Source organism: Eublepharis macularius, chromosome 6 (assembly GCF_028583425.1).
Source record: "Eublepharis macularius isolate TG4126 chromosome 6, MPM_Emac_v1.0, whole genome shotgun sequence".
Classification (NCBI taxonomy): Eukaryota; Metazoa; Chordata; class Lepidosauria; order Squamata; family Eublepharidae; genus Eublepharis; species Eublepharis macularius.
The window spans coordinates 70,337,588-70,358,566 of NC_072795.1; the positions used below are offsets into that span (position 1 = coordinate 70,337,588).

Sequence of the window (20,979 nt, forward strand, 5' to 3'; positions counted from 1 at the left end):
GGTGGAGGGGGGGCCAGCCTGGCCCAACTGTCCATGGCTCGATGGGCAATGAAGCCGCTGCATGGGTCAGGGAATCCTAGCGCCTTGCAGAAGAAGGAGACTGCTGCTAAGTCCCTGTGCATGGTGCGCGGAGCCTGCCCCAACCCTCGCAGATGGGCCAGGTACTGCAGAACCGGGTTCTGAGAAGGTGGGACGGAAGGCTGCCCCCACCCCAAACCCACGGAGAAGTCAAAGAAGCGCTCCATGGCCGACGTGTAGGCCCTCAGTGTGGCAGGCGCCACAGAACCAAGTACTCCCTGCATCACGACGTCTTGCCAGCCAGCCACAGGTCCTCTGGGAATGGATCGGGGGTGTGGTGAGCCTCTGGAGCCAGTGCAAAGAATCTCTCCATCTGGAATTGAGACAATGCGTCTGCAAGGCCGTTATCCACCCCTGCTACGTGACGGGCTGAAAAGGTGATGTTATTAGCCAAACAGATGAAGACGAAGCGGCAAACCAGATGCATGACCTGCTCAGAGCGAGAGGACTGCCTGTTGACAATTCTGACTGTGGCCTGGTTGTCGCACCAAAAGACCACCCGCTTGTCCCGCAGGAGATCCCCCCAGATGCCGACAGCTACCAGGATAGGGAAAAGTTCTAGGAAGGTAAGGTCTCGTAGGATCCCTGAGCCAGCTCACGAGGGAGGCCACCGCTGAGCACACCAACGCCTCTTGAAGAAGACCCCAAACCCCAAACTCCCCGCCACATCTGAGTGAACCTGTAGCTCGGAGCCCAGGACGAGGGGGTCCTGCCAGAGAGCGACCCCGTTGAAGTTGGACAGGAATCTAAGCCAGACCCCCAGGTCGGCCTTGATGCCTTTGGTGAGCCGAATTTGATGATAAGGTGAGACGACCCCCCGGCAAGCCCTGGAGAGCCGCGCACAAAATGCCCGCCCCGGGGAAACCACCCTGCACGCGAAATTCAGGTGCCCAATTAAAGACTGAAGTTCCGTTAGCGTGCACTTCTGGCGGAAGAGAAACCCCATCAGGAGCTCCCGAAGGTGCCCCAGCTTGTCACCCGGGAGCCGTGAGAGCCCCGCCACTGAGTCCAGCTCGATGCCCAGGTAGGTAGTCAGGGAGGAGGGACCCTCAATTTTCTCCTGTGCCAGGGGGACCCCCAATTCCGAGGCCAGGCTCTGGAAGATGCGAAGGCGGTCTGCGCATGCAGAACTATTGGGCGGGGCCATGATAAAAAAATCATCCAAGTTGTGCATGGTGAATGGGGCCCCCATGCGGTTCTTGGCTGCCCACTCGAGGAAGGTGCTGAACATTTCAAAGGCCGCACAGGCCACCGCACAGCCCATGGGCATGTCCTTATCCATGTACCATATGTCCCGAAACTTAAAACCCAGTAGGCACTGGTCAAAGGGATGAACGGGCAGTAGCCGGAAGGCTGACTGAATATTGCATTTTGCCATAAGGGCGCCAGGCCCACATGCCCGAACTAAGCGCACGGCCTGGTCCAATGACGCATACCGGACCGAGTAGAGCTCGGGGGATGGCGTCATTTACCGACGAACCTTTTGGATATGAAAGGTTATGTATGAGACGGTATTCACCCAGGGACTTCTTGGGCACCACCCCCAGTGGGGAAACCCTGAGGCTGGGAAGCAGGGGGCTGGAAAATGGCCCCACGACCCGCCCAGCAGCCAGCTCCTTGGTAATTTTTGCAGCCACCACCTCCGGCAATTCCCTTGCTGACTTAAGGTTGCCTGACGTGGTGGAGACCCGGGGGCTCGTGTAAGGGATGGGGAACCCAAACGAAAAGCCTACTTGCAGCAGGCTAGCAGCCTGCTTGTTGGGGTAGCGGGAAAGGAGGGGGATGAGGGCCTCGAGCCTAACGGGGGTTTAAGCAAGACCCAGCAGCCCACCAGAGGGACTAGTTCCCGCCGGCTGCTGACTGGGAATTGGAGTTGCCCGGCCCTCTATCCTTGCGGGCACTACTGTTGGAGGTCTGGCCCCCCCGAAAGGGCTGGGACTGAGCCAAACCACGGGGGCATGTGGTGCGGGAGTGCGCCCCCCGCATGCATCGCAATTGTGCTCGAAGCAGCACTTAGGCCACTGACACTTGCCCTGGTTATATTCCCAGCACAATCCCCGAGACCTATCCCGGCAGGTAGGCCATCGCCCGGAGCGAGACATCTCCCTCTTGCCCCTCATGTGGGGTCCCACCAGCCAGAGCCACAGCTTCTGGTTGATGAGCTCCCACCGGACCCAGGGGTTGTGTGAGGCTCGTTTACAAAAGACCTCGTCATAGTCCAAGGCAGCGTTGTCCCCAGCGAGGGCGCGGGCCCTTAGGACATTCCCCAGGTGGTTTGTCAAGTGCCAGCCCCTTTCTGGGTAGGAAGCCTGAACCACCCCCAAATAAATCGTGAAGCCCTCCAGCCAGTTAGCGAAAGTGCACTCCACCACTGGCCTTTTCTTCCCTTTTTTATCCCACTTCGAGGAGGGGGCGCATCTCCCGTCTTCCGCCTCGAGCCTGAGCAGGGAGAGGACGTCTACATAAAAGCCGTCCAAGATGCGCTCATGGACTTTGCAAAACAGGTGGATACCGGGAGGGTCCTCATCATCCATGAAGGATGATGAGGGAGGGGGGAGTCGCTGGGGCACCAAACCTCCCGGGGGTCGCCATTCGCACCGAGGCCCCTCACCCGCCTGCGCCTTGCCCAGTCAGGGAGACCTGGGACCTATGCAGCCACCTCCCAATAGTCCTCCTCCTGCTCCCCCTCATCCGAAGAAGAAGACTCACCTGTTGTCCCATCGCTGTCTGACTCCTCACGCTGCCACTGGCATCCTCCTGCCCTGTGAGAGGCCTTCCTTCTTTTGCCCAGTCTTCCTCGCTGTCGGCTGTCATCTTCAGGGCTGGAGGAAGGGGAGTGCCTGTCCCGCTGCCCCGAAGTTCTTTTCGACTTGCTACCCCTTTGGCGCTGGGGGACCTTGACAGGCTCGTAGATAGTTGAAGCTGCCCCGAGCCCAGAGTTCCCCAGGTGCTCCACCCTTGCTGTGAAGGCCTCCAGGGCCTGGCTAATGCTCTGCAGTGAGGGCGAGTTAGCCTCCCCCTCATGGGGCCCACCTGCAGCCCATCTGGTGCTCCTGCCCCGACCCCTTGCTTGAGACTTGGCTGGGGAGGCCTGTGGCTTGTCTCCTGCTTTTGCCGCCCCCTTTTGCTTTAGGTTTGGCTTGGCCCCCACTCCAGTCTTCCCGTGCCTCCTGCTGCTTGCAGGTTGCACCCGAGAAGACCTGGGTGCCGTGGCAGCAGTAATCCTTCTCCTGGGGGAAGATGGCCTGGGAGGGAGTCTTCGCCCACCCCCAGCTGCCCCACCCGAACCCCGAGAGCCTCCCTTGCTGACCGATCCTTTTTTCTGAGGAGCCATGCCTGCTCCGTGCAAGGATGAAGGCTTAAAGGGAGACGGGGCGGGGAAAGGGGGGAGAAGCAGCTGCCCCAGCCCTGCTCCTGCTGCCACGCCGCTCTTCCGTGGCACCAGGGGGGGCAGGTTCAGCTAAGCCTTGGCCCCTCCTGGTTCTTTAAGGCACCCCTGGCCGCACGCCTCCACCTCTTCTCCCTTCCGCTGAACGCTGCCGTGCTGGTCTTCTGCCAGGTGAGGGGGAGGCTCCGCTGGTCACGGCTGGGCCACTGCTGAGGCACAGCTCAAACCTCGCATGGTCCCTGGCCACGTGCCGCCCTCGCCCGGTCTTCCGTGCTTCCACGTCATCTTCTTCGCTTGCTTGCTGACCGGATGTCCGAGCAGACTGAGGGGAGGCGGGGACGGCTACTGCTAATATACCCGGCAGCCGGACCAGAGAGGGAACTGCGGGTCTGAGGTCCGCAGCGAAGCCCCCCCCCCAGAGCCATCCAGGGCAGCCATGATTGGCTGGCCCCCAGATTCAAACCAATTGGCCGGCGACTCATTAACTTGTTCATCTTCCAAAGCTATATATGCCATCAAGTATCCCATATGCCCTTCAGCTCTCCATACTGGACAAACAGATCAGTCCCTTTGCAAAAGCATTAATTGACATTAATCTGATATTTTAACAATCACATTAAAAATCAATGGGAGAACATTTGACTCTTCCATGACCTTCTATCGCTGACCTAAGACTAGTAGTTCTTAAGCAGAGAACAGTTAAAGGAAAATTTTTCCACTTGTATCTGACAAAGGGAGCTTTGACTCTCAAAAACTCATCTACTTAGTTTTTAGGGTGCTATTGGACACTGATCTTACTTTTTAACTGCAAACCAACATGGCTACCCACTGAAAATAGGGATGGAGTTACACTGTAAAGGGTCTTTCCTTTGTTCCCCCAGACACCAAGGGAACCGAATATAGTTTTTTAAAAGCATTATCTGAGTTTCATGCCTTTGTCTTTGGGGAGGGTAGGGATGGCTGACATGTAATGTTATGACAACAGGAGTCTCTTTTTATATGGATGGGTTTGCTATGTACTAATAAAGTAGAATATCCTTTTCATTAAATATGTTGAATTCCTTGCAATTATTGTTGTTTAGACTATGCAGCTGCTTTTAGATTATGAAGTACTGTTTATTGCCTCAAAACAATATATATTTTTTGTTAAGAAAATATGCAGCTAATTTTAGCCTTATTCGCTGTGCATCCACTTAGTATCATTTGAGAGACAGTTATGTGGGTCCTTCTGCATAATTTTTGTGTTCTGTAATATACTTTGTTTTGTAGCAAATTGGCAGGAATGCTTTTTATTTCCATTTGGTAAGGTTATGGGAGAGTTTCTCATTTGGTTGTTGGGGGTTTTCCGGGCTGTATTGCCGTGGTCTTGGCATTGTAGTTCCTGACGTTTCACCAGCAGCTGTGGCTGGCATCTTCAGAGGTGTAGCACCAAAAGACAGAGATCTCTCAGAGATCTCACTGAGAGATCTCTGTCTTTTGGTGCTACACCTCTGAAGATGCCAGCCACAGCTGCTGGCGAAACGTCAGGAACTACAATGCCAAGACCACGGCAATACAGCCCGGAAAACCCCCAACAACCATCGTTCTCCGGCCGTGAAAGCCTTCGACAATACAGTTTCTCATTTGTTTTTTTAATGTAATTAAAGCTAGGCCGTGTAAATAATACATGAAAAAATGGGTGAAATTCCACTGGACATTCGTATCTGCCTCACAGGAGAAGATAACTTCCTCTGAGATCTAGAAAATACATTTTAAAGGAAGTATTTATTCTGTATGTGGCAATAATCATAATTATTTCTGTTGATGTTTCAGAAATACTTTGTTTCACAGATAATAAGTTCTGGTTTTAATAACTGCTTCATTAATTCTTTACTTGCTATTTGCTAATATTTCAATTTCAAGTCACTTTCCATAATTTATGAACTCATTATTTGGATATTATTTGGATATACTCAGTTATATTCAGATGTTGCTCTTCAACTCCTGAAGCACAGTGCACTATCTAAAATGAATCTTTCAGATGTTCATATTGTATTATTCTTTAAAATATTCTATGATCTTGATTCTTTGGCTTCCCAAGATAATTTTTTGGAGGAATTTATTTTAGTCTTTTTTCATATTTGTGTTTGCCATGGCTGAAGATCATGTTAGTGTTAGCAGACATACTCCTCCAGTTTATCAAGATAATTGAATCCTAATTGTAATCTTGATTTATTCTGAAAGTGTGAAGCAAAGGTAGATTATGACAACTGTGTTTTTCTTGTCTGGTGAAATGGTTACTTTTGAAGGGAGAGATGGGATTGGTTTGGCATGTCTTGTTTTTAAGAAATCCATGCTGGCTGCTAGCAATTTCCAAGAAGTGGTTACAAATTGATTGCTTTATAATTTGTTATAACAGGTTTCCAAGTACTGAATTAAAACTAACGAGAATATAGTTCCCCAGGTTAGCCTGACTTCAATACTCTGGAAATTGTTAGAACAAATTATAATGCAATCTGTCTAGAAATACCTTGAAGAAAGGGGGTTGACTTCTAGAAGCCAGTTGGATTTGTTACAAATGAGCCTATCTTTTCTTTAATACTGATTCCAAAACTCAATTTTTAATTCATGCCAAAATGAAGTGTGGTGGTACACAAAGGGGAACAGAGATAAAGATAAAGTTCAGAATCACATGCGATTAATATGTTATCTAGTTTAGGATTCCAAGGCTTCTTTGAACAATGATCTTGAATTATTATTCAGAAACAAAAAACTTCCAAATTTTCCAGGGAGTAACAAAATGACATATGGTTAAATGGACATTCATTATATCATTATTTTTTGTATTTCTACAGGTGACTTCTGGCGGAAGAGCAAATTATTATGTGTCCTACAAAAGGGAGCCCTTCACTCAGATAAAATTACCCAAGTACTCATTACCAAAGGTAAATGGCCTCTTATAGGCATATCTCTTTGTTTATTTATTATATTTAAAATTTGGATGTAATCCTCCTGTGAAGTAGTTCACAACAGGTAATACAAATCTAGGGAGCAGAAAATATTTCCTATTTCTTTCTTTTTGTATTCAATTATATTTTTTCATTGCTTTCAGTTCTCTGCTTTCCACCGTTGGTTTTATAGATTTGTTTGTGTTGAGCACATATACTGTAAGTTTTAAACACAGAATTTATACAATATGTATATGAACACTGTATGTCATGCATTATGAAGTGTGCTGATTTATTGATGCAGAAATAACAGTGAATGGGGGCAATGGTTCTTTCTCTGTCACAGACTTCTGAACACAGGCGAGCCAAGTGAAAGGTGATCTCAACTGATTGGGCAAGTTGGTACAGAGAAGGAGGTCAGCCTATTGTCCCAGACCATTTATAACTGGTATATTGCAGGACTGAACAGTGTAAAAGTTAACATTGGCAAGAATAATGTCATTATCTTGTTCAAAAGGCCTGTTCCCCAAATACAAACTGCAAGCTCATAATATTTACCTTTAACACATGAAAAACTTCAGTTTCTTTCTTGTATATGTCAACTAGAAAAGCACTTCTGCATCTCCCTTCCTCTTGGCCTTTCCCCCCTCCCCACTTGCTTTCTGCTGGCACTGGACAATGGCCATCCATCTGAAGCAGCTGGGTAGAGTCTTTTCACTTTTTTCCTCCTGGCCTTTTCCCCTCCCTCAGATATCAGTTATTGTGACAGTTACATTTTACAGGGTCCACCCCAAGCACACTTCAAATCCTGCTAAAACAGATTCTAAAGCACTATAGAAGTGAGAAAAGAAGGAATGGCTAGAAAGGAGAGAGTTCACCTGCTGTCTGTCTGGCAGGCAGGCAATCTGCTTCCAGCAGCAGCACTACCACATCATTGGTAGGGAGGCAGAAGACCTGTTCTGAATAGGACTTGGGAAAACCCAAGCTATTTCTTGATTTGTTTGGCAAACAGCTCAAGTTTCCTGATCCCAGATTCAGTCCAAGCCTAGGAGAATGATCCCTCTTTTACAATAGAGCTGCAGTCTTGTCTAGGAGGGAGAAAATTTGGTTCTGGTAACTGCTAGGAAAAGGTACAGAGCTGAGAATGCTCTGGAGCAAGGATAGCTTCCTTCATTTGGTAACCAGTGAAAAGCTGGATACAGTGAATGGAAGCATCAGCTCCTTTTTATTGCTGGAGGTTCTTTTCTTTTATTGAAGACTCAAGCTCACTGTCTTGGCAATGTGAGCAAGGCTAGCTTGACAGCTGTGCTTTCTGTATCTTCTGGAGAGAAGGAGGCCTTTAGGCTCTGAGACTGTGAATCTTCCAGGAGCAATAAAACTGACTTGCAAATGTATAAATAAAAAATGAAGTAGGATGAAACTCCTTCAAGGACTTTGGAATCTCTGTCCTTCTTCTCCATCAACCACCCTGCAGCCATTTTAAAATTAAAAAAACATACAAATAAGTAAAGCACTGAATATGGTAATTTATTGGCTTGGCCTAATGGAAAATTGTTTAACATCACCCATAACTCATGGTCCTTCCCTTGCTGTGGCATAAGTCATTATAATTGCTTTGTGTCCCAAAGGGCAAAGAAATATAAAGATCAGGGGGTAATAAGCCTTTTATCTTCCTTAACAGGACATGCACATTATCAGCACTGATGAGAATCAGGTGTTTGCTGCTGTTCAGGAATGGAATCAGAATGACACGTACAACCTTTACACCTCTGACTCCCGTGGAATCTACTTCACCTTGGCCTTGGAAAATGTTAAACGCAGCCAAGGACTAGAGGGGAATATTATTATTGACCTTTATGAGGTATGCTTGGGGCAACCAACCCTTCTTCTTGTAAAGATAAATACGACTTTCCAGTAGGACTGACAGGCACTTGAAGCATTGCTGTCCATCAGCTATCATTCTTTCAGTAAACAAATAAACTCACAATGTATTGTCGAAGGCTTTCACGGCCGGAGAACGATGGTTGTTGTGGGTTTTCCGGGCTGTATTGCCGTGGTCTTGGCATTGTAGTTCCTGACGTTTCGCCAGCAGCTGTGGCTGGCATCTTCAGAGGTGTAGTACCAAAAGAGAGAGATCTCTCAGTGTCACAGACTGTGACACTGAGAGATCTCTGTCTTTTGGTGCTACACCTCTGAAGATGCCAGCCACAGCTGCTGGCGAAACGTCAGGAACTACAATGCCAAGACCACGGCAATACAGCCCGGAAAACCCACAACAACCATCAAATAAACTCACAATTAAGAATTTTTGCAATGTGTCAATATAGGTGATATTTTTGAGGGTGTAGAATAAAAGCATAGACTTCCCTCCACCCAAATAAATTCCACTAATGAGTGATATATTAGCTGAAATCATATCAGAATATGAAGAGCCACCTAAAATGTGTTTAAGATGGCATGCTGATAACTATTACTGGCAGTAGATCTGGGAATATTAGAATTATTTCTCAGCAATGCTATCTGACATCCATTAACTGGTAATGTAGGTAATGTATTTCTCTATATACCAATATAGTGGTGTGTATGTGTGTTTGTGTGTGTACGGAATTACTGCTGCTGAGCCATGTGTGAAATAAAACAGGTGACCATTGGTACGTGTGTGTTCATGAAAGTGAATAAGAGTTATTTAACTTGGTGCCCGTGTGTGCTGTGGGTATATAAGTGACCAGACAATCTCTTCAACCCTCTCCTTCCCACAGTTTCCAGCTGAAATCTGTTCAGAAACATTGACCATCATGTGAATACAATTAAAATTATGTGGCATTTTCATGGACTATTTAAACCACAAATAATAAATGATGAAATCCCTCAATCTAGCAGGTGGCCTGATTCTGATGAAACCATTTGGCAGTCCAGCCATAAATGTTTAAAAGTGATTTTGTCCTACCAATGTAAAAAATGTGGTTATTTTGCTGGCCTAATTCCATAAATGTGATCTGCAATTCTGGTTGGATCATATTCATGGAATTCTACCTAGAAAGGTTATACGAATAAATACTTCTATGTGCTCCCAGGAGCACTTCAAAAGGTAGTTGGAACTGACTCTCAAACTGACCATAATGAGGCTCCAGATTTGGTTCAGATTACTGAAGCTGTCTATTGAAGAATGCATTTTCATTCAACCAAATATTTAAATATTCAGTTATTGAGGGAGTCTCTTGGTCATCAGGAATGAAGTTTCCAGTTTTACCTAATGTAAAGTTTCAAGGCAAATATAGAGGTTTTCTCTTGGGAGGAACATCCAAAGGATTTCAAGGGGAAGAAAGGCAGCATAAATTAGGAATGCATATGAATAATGAGGGAGAGAATGAGGGTGTTAAGTTACTCTTATGCAAAAAAAGGAAAAAGCAATAGTTTTAGGAGTTCTGCTGTTACAGAGAAATTCCTCTGGAGATGAGATTAAAGGCTTCTTACTGGATTCTTAAGAAGCAATTTGTTTTTTGATAGGATATTTTGTGCTCACTTCCCATGTGAATTTTTTTAAAAAAATAGGTCTCTGTCTTCACTGGGCAGTATCAGAAGCCTTTGTAAGAAACACTTTTTATATCTGAAATTAAATTTTTAAAAACTTTTTTGTGAGATGCTTTTCCATTTCTCTGCCAGAGAGATGGAGAGGCAGTTAATAAGTAATTCAGCAAGGTGATTGTGGTATAAATTATATTTTTGTGTTATAGAATAAGTCAAGATGGTATAGGCTTTAGGAAAAGAAATTCTAAAGGCAGATATATAGATAGCTCCCCTTCCCCTAATTCACATCTTTGCTGGATGTTTTGACTGACTAACTAGAAACAAAAAAAAACCCCACCCAGTTCTTAGTTTTAAGTCTCTTACAGTGCAATTCTAAACAGAGTTACTTCAGTCTAAACCCATTGATGGGCATAGACTGGAGTAATTCTGTTTACGATTGCACTGTTATTCCCAATTTTTTTATCTAAAAGGCAAGAAAACATTTGCATACTGTAATATTTTGTGGAAGATTTGTACTTGTGCATACTGGAATCCATTGGGTTCTGCTAAAGGTTTGGAAGCCTTCTCCTGATGTTTTAAGCCATACTGGACATGTCTGTATGTCGTGAGGAGACGGTATTGTAGTACACCAATGCAAAACGCTTCTGCTCATACCTCATCAGGGAAATGTTTGGAGATAGAGAGATGCACTAGAACCCACCTCATTTTGGAACCTGAATCTGGACTGAGATCAGTCTGTTCAGTGTTTAGAATGTAACATATGAATTCACCCTTCCCACGGCAGAACAAGATGTCCATCTCTGTGATGGTGTTTCCTTCTTCTTCCTTTGTCTTCTCATCTTGAATGGATGTCTCAGCAGAACAGAGATGGCAAAACCTAGCGACTTTACGCGATGCACCCAATCAGAAGAGTTACCTAATACTCCTTACCACAGAAATGCATCTCATGAAATGCATTACTGGCCACAATATTTACTCAAGGACCTAGGAGATTTATGTACCCATTCAAATCTAAAATAGGGTTGGATGTATATATTTATTTAGTGATAAAAGTGAAGCACATTGCCCCCCCAGTCGGAATAAATAGACAGACACCGTGCTGGATCTAAGGGCCACTTTATTAACTTAATACAATTATAAACAAGCCAAACAGCGGCAAGGACCTAAAGCGGTACAGATCAAGCCACGGGGTCCCTTAGACCACCGCCTTGACCTGTCTGGGCGAGCCCCGAAGCCCCGGGTGGGATCCATCCGATGGATGGAGCGGACCCGGCCGGCCAGGCAATTTGGTCACCCCCCTTTAAGCTCCTAAACACCTCAGCCGTATAGCAGTGAGGGAAGGACTTGCAGGCTGGGGTTCCCGAAGGCAGCCTGCCTCTGGATCTGGCAGCCGTCAAAGCAGTACCAGCCTCTAGGCAGGCCCCTCTTCCAAGCAATAGAGAAGCGCCAAGGGTGCTCACCGGCCCGCACCCTACTCCAACTCAAACCAGCCAGGCAAAACTAACAGGCCTCACCCTAGCCAATCACCTCTACCCAAAATTGGTTCAAGGTAGGCGAAAAAACCCCTTCATCCAAAGCCAATACAGACAAAGGTGGAAAAAAATCCTACCTGGCTCAGAATACTGCAGCCGGCTAATCCCACACCAAAACAGGGAGAGGAGGGTGGGCCGAGCAACAAACCCAACTGAGGCTGGGAAGGGCAGAGCAGCCGCAAACGGCTCGTGCTCCGCCCTTCCAGCCACTCCATATATGGAGGTGGGGGAGGTGCTGTCTCCCATCCTCCGAAGCGGCAATCAACGGCCCCTGGCTGAGCTGCTTTGCAGTGCGCCAGGAAAGGGCCGCATTGCCCCCCCAGTCGGAATAAATAGACAGACACCGTGCTGGATCTAAGGGCCACTTTATTAACTTAATACAACTATAAACAAGCCAAACAGCGGCAAGGACCTAAAGCGGTACAGATCAAGCCACGGGGTCCCTTAGACCACCGCCTTGACCTGTCTGGGCGAGCCCCGAAGCCCCGGGTGGGATCCATCCGATGGATGGAGCGGACCCGGCCGGCCAGGCAATTTGGTCACCCCCCCTTTAAGCTCCTAAACACCTCAGCCGTATAGCAGTGAGGGAAGGACTTGCAGGCTGGGGTTCCCGAAGGCAGCCTGCCTCTGGATCTGGCAGCCGTCAAAGCAGTACCAGCCTCTAGGCAGGCCCCTCTTCCCATCAATAGAGAAGCGCCAAGGGTGCTCACCGGCCCGCACCCTACTCCAACTCAAACCAGCCAACGCCCAGGCCAAGCCTCTGCTTAGGCCCTGGCGCCCCACTGATAGCCCAAGGCCAACTCAAGCCCTTGCCGCAAATCATTTAGAAAAATCACATTGCCCGCTTGGGACAAATGCACCCCATCACCTCTGTAGAGGTCGGGGAACTCGGCCCTGATCCGAGGGTGGGGCAAATATACGCCCAACCCTTCCCTCAAACCCTTTTGGATGGCTCTATTGGCTTTCATCCTCGCCCGCTCAATGGCAGTGCGATACTCTGCCTCCCTCCAAACCCGCCGAGGAATCATTGCTGACCACATAATCAGCACCCCCAGCCACCGAGAGACGATGAGGCGCATGTCAGACAGCGCCTGAGAAGACAAAGCCTTGCCTTGTAAAAGGCCCAAATCATTGGCACCCAAATGAACTACTAGTATGTGAGGTGGATCACCACTCCCCATACCAAACAACACTGGCAACAAGCCAGACCACCGGAGGCCCCGTCGGCCCCGCCACTCAATTTCGGCCCGCTCACTCAGCCCAAGCTGAGACCCGACAGGCGTCCTTCGCGCTTGGTGAGCCGCCCAAAAAACGTAGCTGTGCCCACATATCAGGATACGCTACCGTCCCCTGCGAAACACACCTAGGAAACAAAAACAATCAAAACTCTTAGAACTTGGACAAGGGACGCACATAAGAACGATAGGCATTAGACCGCTACCTGCCAACCCTCTGAATAACTTGACCAGAGTACCCCATGGCCGCAGCCGTTGACGCAGCCCCGATTCTAAAAGAGTGGGTACCAAAACTCTCCCCTTGCAGGCCCAACCTGGCCAAGGCCTTTTTTGTCACCGCCCAAAACTGGTAGCGGGTCAGTTGGGAACCATCCTGGTGCTGAAAAAGGCAACCGTGCCCATCCCCCCGCACCCGCCAATATTTCCTCAAGGCCCTAACCGGACACAACTCAAGGTCAGTGCAAGAACCCAACCGCACACTTACCCCTCTTTGCTTTTGGTCCGTTTTCGACCTACGAATAGTCAAAGATACGACGTCTCCAACGAACTGAAGATCACCTGCCATAAGGGCACGACCAAACCGATCCCTGGCGGACGCCACTACAAGCTCACTCACCCTCAATGCCCCGAAAAAGGCAGTTAAAGCAGCTGCATGAAAGAGCCGCACCTCATATCCTGAGGCACAAATAGCTTTCCAAGCAACCCGTAAGCCCTTCAACACAGAGGGTGAGATGGGAACGCGGGGATCCGCGCGAGCCCCATTCTCCCTGGACCAACCCTCGAGCATCTTTCGCACCCGGAAATCGCCCGTGGCCTCAGACAATCCCCGAGCCTTACTAACAAAAGCTAAGGCCGCAAGCTGCCCCCGAATGGACTTAACAGCCAACCCACAGCCCTTCTGTCTAACACAAAACCAAATAACATGCTCCACGGGGACGGGCCATATACAACCAATACCAGCTTCACGTCGAAACTCTTCCAACTGGCCTACCGCTCTCCAATACGCTCTTCGTGTACTAGGCGCGATGGCGAGCTGGATGGCCCGGCAGGCTTCGGCTTCCCAAGCCGCCATAGGTCTGCGGGCATCACAGCCGGCTGCGGGTCGGCTGCTGGTGCAAGCTGCCAGAAACGCTCCATCTGTTGGCGAGACAAAGCGTCTGCCACTCCGTTGTTACTTCCAGGAACGTGTCTAGCTTTAAACAAAATATTGCACCGAAGACACTGCAAGGTAAAGGACCTAACCGAACTCATGACCCTAGGGGACCTGGAGGTCAAGGAGTTAACCACGTGAACCACTGCCTGATTGTCGCACCAAAAGTGGACAGAGTGGTTGGCTAACTCGTCACCCCACAGGTGTACAGCCACCAGAATGGGAAAGAACTCCAGAAAAGTAAGGTCCCTCACTAAATCAGATGCCAACCAATCAGGCGGCCACTGCTCCGCACACCAGTGCCTCCGAAAATAAACGCCAAAGCCAGTAGACCCTGAGGCGTCTGACATAACCTGCAACTCGGCTTCAAGCAATAACTCCTCTCGCCAAAGTGTCACACCATTAAACCCTTCAACAAATTCAGACCAAACATCCAGATCATCGCGCATGCCACTCGTCACCCTCAAGCAATGATGGGGTGCACGCAAAGGGGCCATAGCGTCACATAGCCGACGTAAAAAGGCCCTACCAGGAGCAATGGCCTTACAGGCAAAATTGAGATGCCCCACCAGCTGCTGTAACTCAATCAAGGAAGCCTTGCGCTTAACCTTAAACTCCTGCAGACGAGCTCGAAGATCATCCACCTTATTCAACGGCAATCTCATGGATTGCTGGACCGTGTCTAACTCGATCCCCAAAAAGGTGAGCACAGTGGAAGGCCCTTCGGTCTTCTCATGAGCCAAAGGGACCCCCAGCTCCTCAGCCAATCTAAGAAAAGTGTCCAGCAACCTGGCACACTCAGATGACCCCGCCCGCCCAACAAAAAGGAAGTCATCTAAATAATGGGCGGAGTCACGACTACCTGCACGCCTCCTCAATTCCCACTCCAAAAAGGAGCTGAAACGCTCAAAGGCCGCGCAGGAAATAGAACAGCCCATCGGTAAGGCACGGTCCATGTAATATTTGCCTTCAAAGGCAAAACCTAAAAGTTCAAAATCACCGGGGTGGACAGGGAGAAGACGAAATGCCGACTTGATATCACATTTCGCCATCTCCGCACCCACTCCACACCCACGTACCACCTTGACTGCTTGGTCAAAAGAGGTATACCTAACAGAACACAAGTGTTCTGGAATAGCGTCATTAACCGAATCCCCCTTAGGGTAGGAAAGGTGGTGAATAAGGCGGAATTCGCCCTCCGCCTTCTTTGGCACCACCCCTAACGGGGACACCCTGAAGTTGGGAGTTGGTGGAGCCACAAATGGACCAAGAACCCTCCCTTCAGCACATTCCTTCTCAATCTTCCGCCTAACCACGTCCTCCATACCCTGAACCGAATGTAGATTATCAGCCATAAACGGTGCCCTAGGTCCCTGAACTGGGATCCTAAACCCAACATGAAAACCTTCAAACAAATAAACAGCATCATCTTTTTTAGGGTAAGCTCGCAGCAGGCGCTCAAGGACCCTCAGCCTTACCGGGCTGGGGCCCTTTTCCAGGGGGCTGTTGCCCCCCTGAACCACTTCCACCAGGCCTTTTACCACTACATCCCAGTCGCGCCTTGCCACAGGCATTGTAGGAGTGTGGACCCGCACAAGAGGGACACTCGTGTTTGTAACGGCAGGGCTTTCTAAGACAAGTGCCCTTATACGCAAATTCCCAGCAGAGCAGCCGGGGTTGAACCTGCTGCCCCGCTCCTACGCGGGCACCGGTTGATTGGGAACTGCGATGAACCACATGGCCGCTATCCGACCGGTCTCCCAAATTTGGCTTAGCCGGAGACATTACCTGCAACCAGAGCTGCTGGTGAATGCGATCCCACGGCAAGCTCAGATGCATGGCTGCCCGCATCCGGAACTCCTCATCATACTGCATCCATGCAGCCCCTGAGAAGCCCGTGTAGCCCTTTAAAATAATATCTAAATACTGAAAGAGGGACGCAGCCCGAGCGGGCTGGGCCCTAGCAATCACGCCAGCATAGACTAGGAAGCCTGGAAGCCAATTGTTCCACATCTTCTCAACCTTCCTCCTCTTAAGCCTCTCCTTATCCCTTTCATCCATGTCATCTTTATCCTTCTTTTCCAATTCACGAAAAAGAAGGGAAAAGATGTCAACATACTCTCCCCGCAGTATCTTGTCCCGTGTGGACTGTGTCAAATGGTCCCCTAGGGGCCAGGCCGTGTCCCCAAACGGCATTGCGTTAAAAGGAACCTGTCCGTAGGCCAAGGGAGTAGAAGGATAAAAACCCCAATGCGTGGCAGGATACCCAGGCCAACCCATTGCGCCCAAATATGCGGCCATACTGGCATTCCCCCATGAGGGGGGGGTCACCGCCTGCTGAGGATGAACAGACAACTGTGCAGGGGAAGGCTCTGGGTGAGCTCCAGCCGCACCTGCAGCGGCCCCTTGTGCCCAAGGCCCCCAAGGCCAATGATATCCGTAGTGTGGTGCAGCATCCTTACCAGGAACATCCACTGGGTCAACAGCCACAGCCACCGGAGGCGGGTCGTCCTGCCAATCACACTCCAGATCCACCACCGGCTCCTGGGATTCTGTAACAGCAGACTCGCGTCCACCGCTGCCACCAGCCATCGAGGATCCAGCAGCCCCTTCTAAGGCAGACAAATGACGTAAGATGCTACGATTGACTGCATCCCTGGAAGCACTACGAAGTGGCCTAGTAGCAGAAGTCGCATGCTGTACTGAACCACCGCCCCCTCTAGCTTGCTCCAAAGCCTCTAAACGTTTCAAAATATCCAACTGACCCCACCCACATCCTCGTCGTCTGAAGAGGATACCTGGGGGGGTGGCCGCTTATTAGGAGCCTTCTTAGCAGGCTGTTTCCCTTTGGATAAACCCTTGCCCTTTTTGGGAGGCATTGTATCCCTAATTAAAGACAAGCCTTCTCCCTATTTCCTTTCGGGCCTCCCTTTCTTTTCCTTTTTTTTTTTTAATTACTGTTTAAGTTAGTAACTATAGGGTAACCTGCCTCTATGCCCCAAAAGCACACAAAGGCACTGTCAATGCAGTCACAGACCAGGGTTAATTGCGATCCGCCCAATAGGCAACACAGCCCGATTCAAAAATGGCCACCACCACAAAATGGCCACCGGGAACTCAAACCCCAGGCCGCACACAAAATGGCCGCCACCTAATTGCAGCAGCAAACCACCCCAATTAAATGCCAGGGCCCAAACCCTGAATATGAAAGGGGGGAACACCCAGCAAAAAAGGGGGGGGCGGCACCGGCAAAAGGCCCAACTACGGCCAGCCACCTCAAGCGCTGCCCAGTCAAAGCCGGCGGTGGACGAAATTAGGCCCCGCTGCGGCAGTTGGCAACCCAACCACCCGGCACAGACACCCGGGAGCCCGCTGCAGCCGCCGCAGCCCAGTCACGCGGCACGTCGCCCTTTCCCCCCCCCGGGGTTGGCAACCCGCCCCAGGGGAAGCAGCCGGGAAAAAGACCCGACCGCGCGACGCCCACAGGGCCACAGCCCGGCCCGCGCAAACCGCTCCTCCGAACGCCAGGCAGCCAGGAGCTCCGAGATCGCTGCCGTCGGACCGCTCCCGCCACCCCGGAACAGCGCGACCGCCGTGCTCCCGCTTGGCCCGGCCTGTTGGGAAGCTCGGCTGGAGCACGTCCTCTCCAGTCCGAGCGACAAACCCAACTGAGGCTGGGAAGGGCAGAGCAGCCACAAACGGCTCCTGCTCCGCCCTTCCAGCCACTCCATATATGGAGGTGGGGGAGGTGCTGTCTCCCATCCTCCGGAGCGGCAATCAACGGCCCCTGGCTAAGCTGCTTGCAGCGTGCCAGGAAAGGGCCGCATTAGTAACAGGAGATCAAGACTGTGGCTCCCTATACCTTACCTTGCTGTGTGATCTGTTACGTGTTTTTCTTTTTCTCCAAGCAAGCCCACTGACTCCTTGATAGATACCAGGGAACAAGTTGATATGTGTGGGTTGGAGGGAAAATGCTGAAAGAAATGACCCTGAAACAGGGTTCATGAATATTCATGAGGATTTGGGACTAGCACTTTCACTGTTTCTGTTTAAAACACCCAACATCTGCATTAGAATCTTTATTTGAAAGGTCTGCCCACCTCGAATGTTTCTGACTTTATTCTAAAGTATATTGAATTCATACAGTTATAGAGAAAGCCTTGAGAATGTACTACATGAAAATACCAATCCTCCACTGAGAGAAGATTGACATGGGAGGGTGCTTAGGTTGTGGTTAATTATGCAGAATTTATGGTTGACTTAGATTATGCATGGACCCTCAGTTTTGCTTTGCCCTTCCATAGCAAGTTTACTACACTGTGTGCTTCTCTAATAGAAAGCCCATCAGAGAAGGTGTTGTTCCTTCTATCTACATACTCTCTATTTTCTCCTTTGAGATCTTGGTTTGTTACCTTTCTCAGAAGAGCCAAGGAAGACAGTTTCCAGTCCAACCATTAAAAGTAATGTATACAATATGGTTGCCCATATGTTCTGAACATCTGTGTTATGGTTTGTTGACATTTTATTGTTAGTTTATCTGATCAGCCATTAATCACTGGATTGATGTCATGGGTGCTAGAAATGTGTGGCTGTCACCTCAAAGTTTTGAGAAATGGTTCCCAGTAATGAACATGGTTTCAAACATCTTGTCTGGTCTTCCGCATTTTCCAGTAATTCTATGCTACTGATATACGCAATGTAAAGTGGTCAAAAGACACTTGAGGTGGAGAGACATTTAAAAAGGGAGAACATCTTTTTGCTTCCAACAAGTTTGAATGACTCTGGCTACTTATTAGCAGTTGCCAGTCTTCAGCATACTTTGCCAGCTGGCTGTTCACTGTTGATTGTGCCTTGTTCTCCTCTACCCAGCCGATGTGGTTTTTCATCTCTCATCATTTTTCCTAGGTAGCAGGGATCAAAGGAATATTCCTAGCAAACAAGAAAGTGGAGAACCAAATTAAGACTTTCATCACCTACAACAAAGGGAGAGACTGGCGTTTGCTGCAAGCTCCGGATTCTGATCTGAGAGGAGACCCAATACACTGTCTGCTGGTTAGTCATGGACATTTTCCAAGCTTTAATTGATAGACCCATCAATATTTTTGTTACCTAACTCCTATGCAGACAAGAAACTCATGCAAACCATGGGATGCCTTAATAGGACCTGGACCCACATTGCCTCCAAATTTGCATCAATTATTTCTTCTTTCTCTTTTTTGGTTGATAATGAAGTCAATACCATTCTGAAACTATTATGAAAATGAATTGTTCTGAACATTGAATAATTTACAAAGAGATGTCTTGTGATCATAAATCCCCCTGGCTCAATGCCGTGTCCAGGATTCTGCTGGTTTTGAGAGTGTGTATTTAGAGTTGGGAGTGCAAAACAGGATTGAGATTCTGTTGGTGTACTGGCCACTCTGCTGCCCAGCAATCTCCCTGCCTGGGCCGGCGGAGGTGGTCTTGAATGTGGTATCAAAGACTCCTAGTCTGGTTATCTTGGAGACTTCAACATCCATGGTGAGGCTGCATTTTCTCGAGCAGTTCAGAATTTCCTGGTCTCCATGACAACCATGGGCCTGTCTGAGGTAATAACAGGCCCTGCATACTCATGATCTGGTATTTTGCTCTGGGCAGAAATGAGGTGATCTGAAGGTGGCAGGATACAAGACAGTCCCCGTGTTCATAGACAGATCACTATTTGTAGGGATTTAGACTTACAGGGATACCAAGACTCTGCTGGAGTGGAGGATCAATTACTATGATCTACCCCCAATAACCTAATGGATCAGACTGACTTTCAGATGGCACGAGAGCATTTTCCTGCTGATATGACTGGTGATCCTGTTGATGCTCTGGTTGAACTCTTGAATGAGAAAATGACCTGAGCAACTGACACAATCTCACCTAGGTGCCCTCACTGATATCTAAGACTTCTGGCAGCACCTTGGTTTACTAAGGGGTTGAGGATAATGAAAAGACAAGGGAGATGGCTAGAGTGACAGTTGAGAAATTAGATTAGAGGATTAGAGATGGGCATGAACTGAAATAAAATCACGGATTGGGGTTCGCGAACCAGCTGTTTCTTCGGGGCACATTTTTGACAAACCACAGCAACTTTTAGGGCAGTTCGTTCAGTTCTTTTTCAATTCATCAGTGGGTTTTGCCCCCTCGTCCACTGATCATTCTGCTCACGCTCCCTGCCATTGTGGTGACGTTACTTCCAGGAATGATGTTGCCGCGCCAGCTTTGGGGCACGTGCATGAGGTGCTTTCTGCAGACCTTCTGCTGCCCCATAAGTGACAAACCACAAACCAAATGAATTGGTTCATGAACTGGACAATTTCATACTGGTTCATGGTTTATGGTTCGTGAAACGCAACAAACCACAAACTGCTATGAACTGCCATTTTTCTGGTTCGTGCCCACCTCTACTCAGGATGAATCCAGCAAGGCGCATGCTAGAGCTCATTTTAAAGACAACTCTGTGGTGGCAATGGCGACAAAGAATCAATATTTCTCTGCCCTCATTACATCCACATAGCATAGACCTGTGGAACTCTGCCAGGTGACTACTGGATTCCAGGAGATACACAACGGAAGTGTGACTTTGTTATCTCCTGGACATCTGATCATGGTATCTTTGAAGGTATGGTTCAGAATGTGGTACTGGGGGACTGCTTCTCTGCCCCTTGGCCTATGGCCTATGAGGTGCCCCAAGATTTCATTTTGTCCCACCTGCTTTTCAACATCTATGTAAAGCTGCTAGGAGAGGTCATCTGGAGACCTGGGCTGAGTTGTCACAAATATGCAGATGACACTCAGCTCTTTTGTGCACTAACAGCAGATACTAGGGAGGCTGTGGAAACTGATCAGGTGTCTAGAAGAAGTTTTGGAGTGGATGAAGACGAAAAAGATGAAACTTAATCCCAACAAAACAGACATGGTACATGTGAAGGGAAGGTCTGACCCAGGAAATGTTCTAGATGAGATTGCACTCCTCCAAAGAAGCAGATTGATAGCTTGACAGTGCTGCTGGACCCAGGCCTTCTGTTGGATAGACAGGTGGCAGCAGTTGCCAGGGGTGCCTTTCACCAACTTTGGCTGGTGAGCCACCTACACTCCTTCCTGGGCAGAAGAT

The 20,979-nt window shown here is 48.8% G+C and overlaps 1 protein-coding gene across 1 annotated transcript in view; it reads left to right on the top strand.

Annotated features, from left to right (window-relative positions):
- The window catches only part of SORCS3 (sortilin related VPS10 domain containing receptor 3), an 818,830-nt gene that overhangs the window by 603,139 nt on the left and 194,712 nt on the right, over positions 1-20,979 (top strand). The window contains exons 8-10 of the mRNA XM_054984254.1: positions 6,301-6,390; positions 8,075-8,254; positions 18,744-18,890. Of these exons, the coding sequence (XP_054840229.1) occupies positions 6,301-6,390; positions 8,075-8,254; positions 18,744-18,890 (417 nt within the window). The remainder of the gene's footprint in view (positions 1-6,300; positions 6,391-8,074; positions 8,255-18,743; positions 18,891-20,979) is intronic.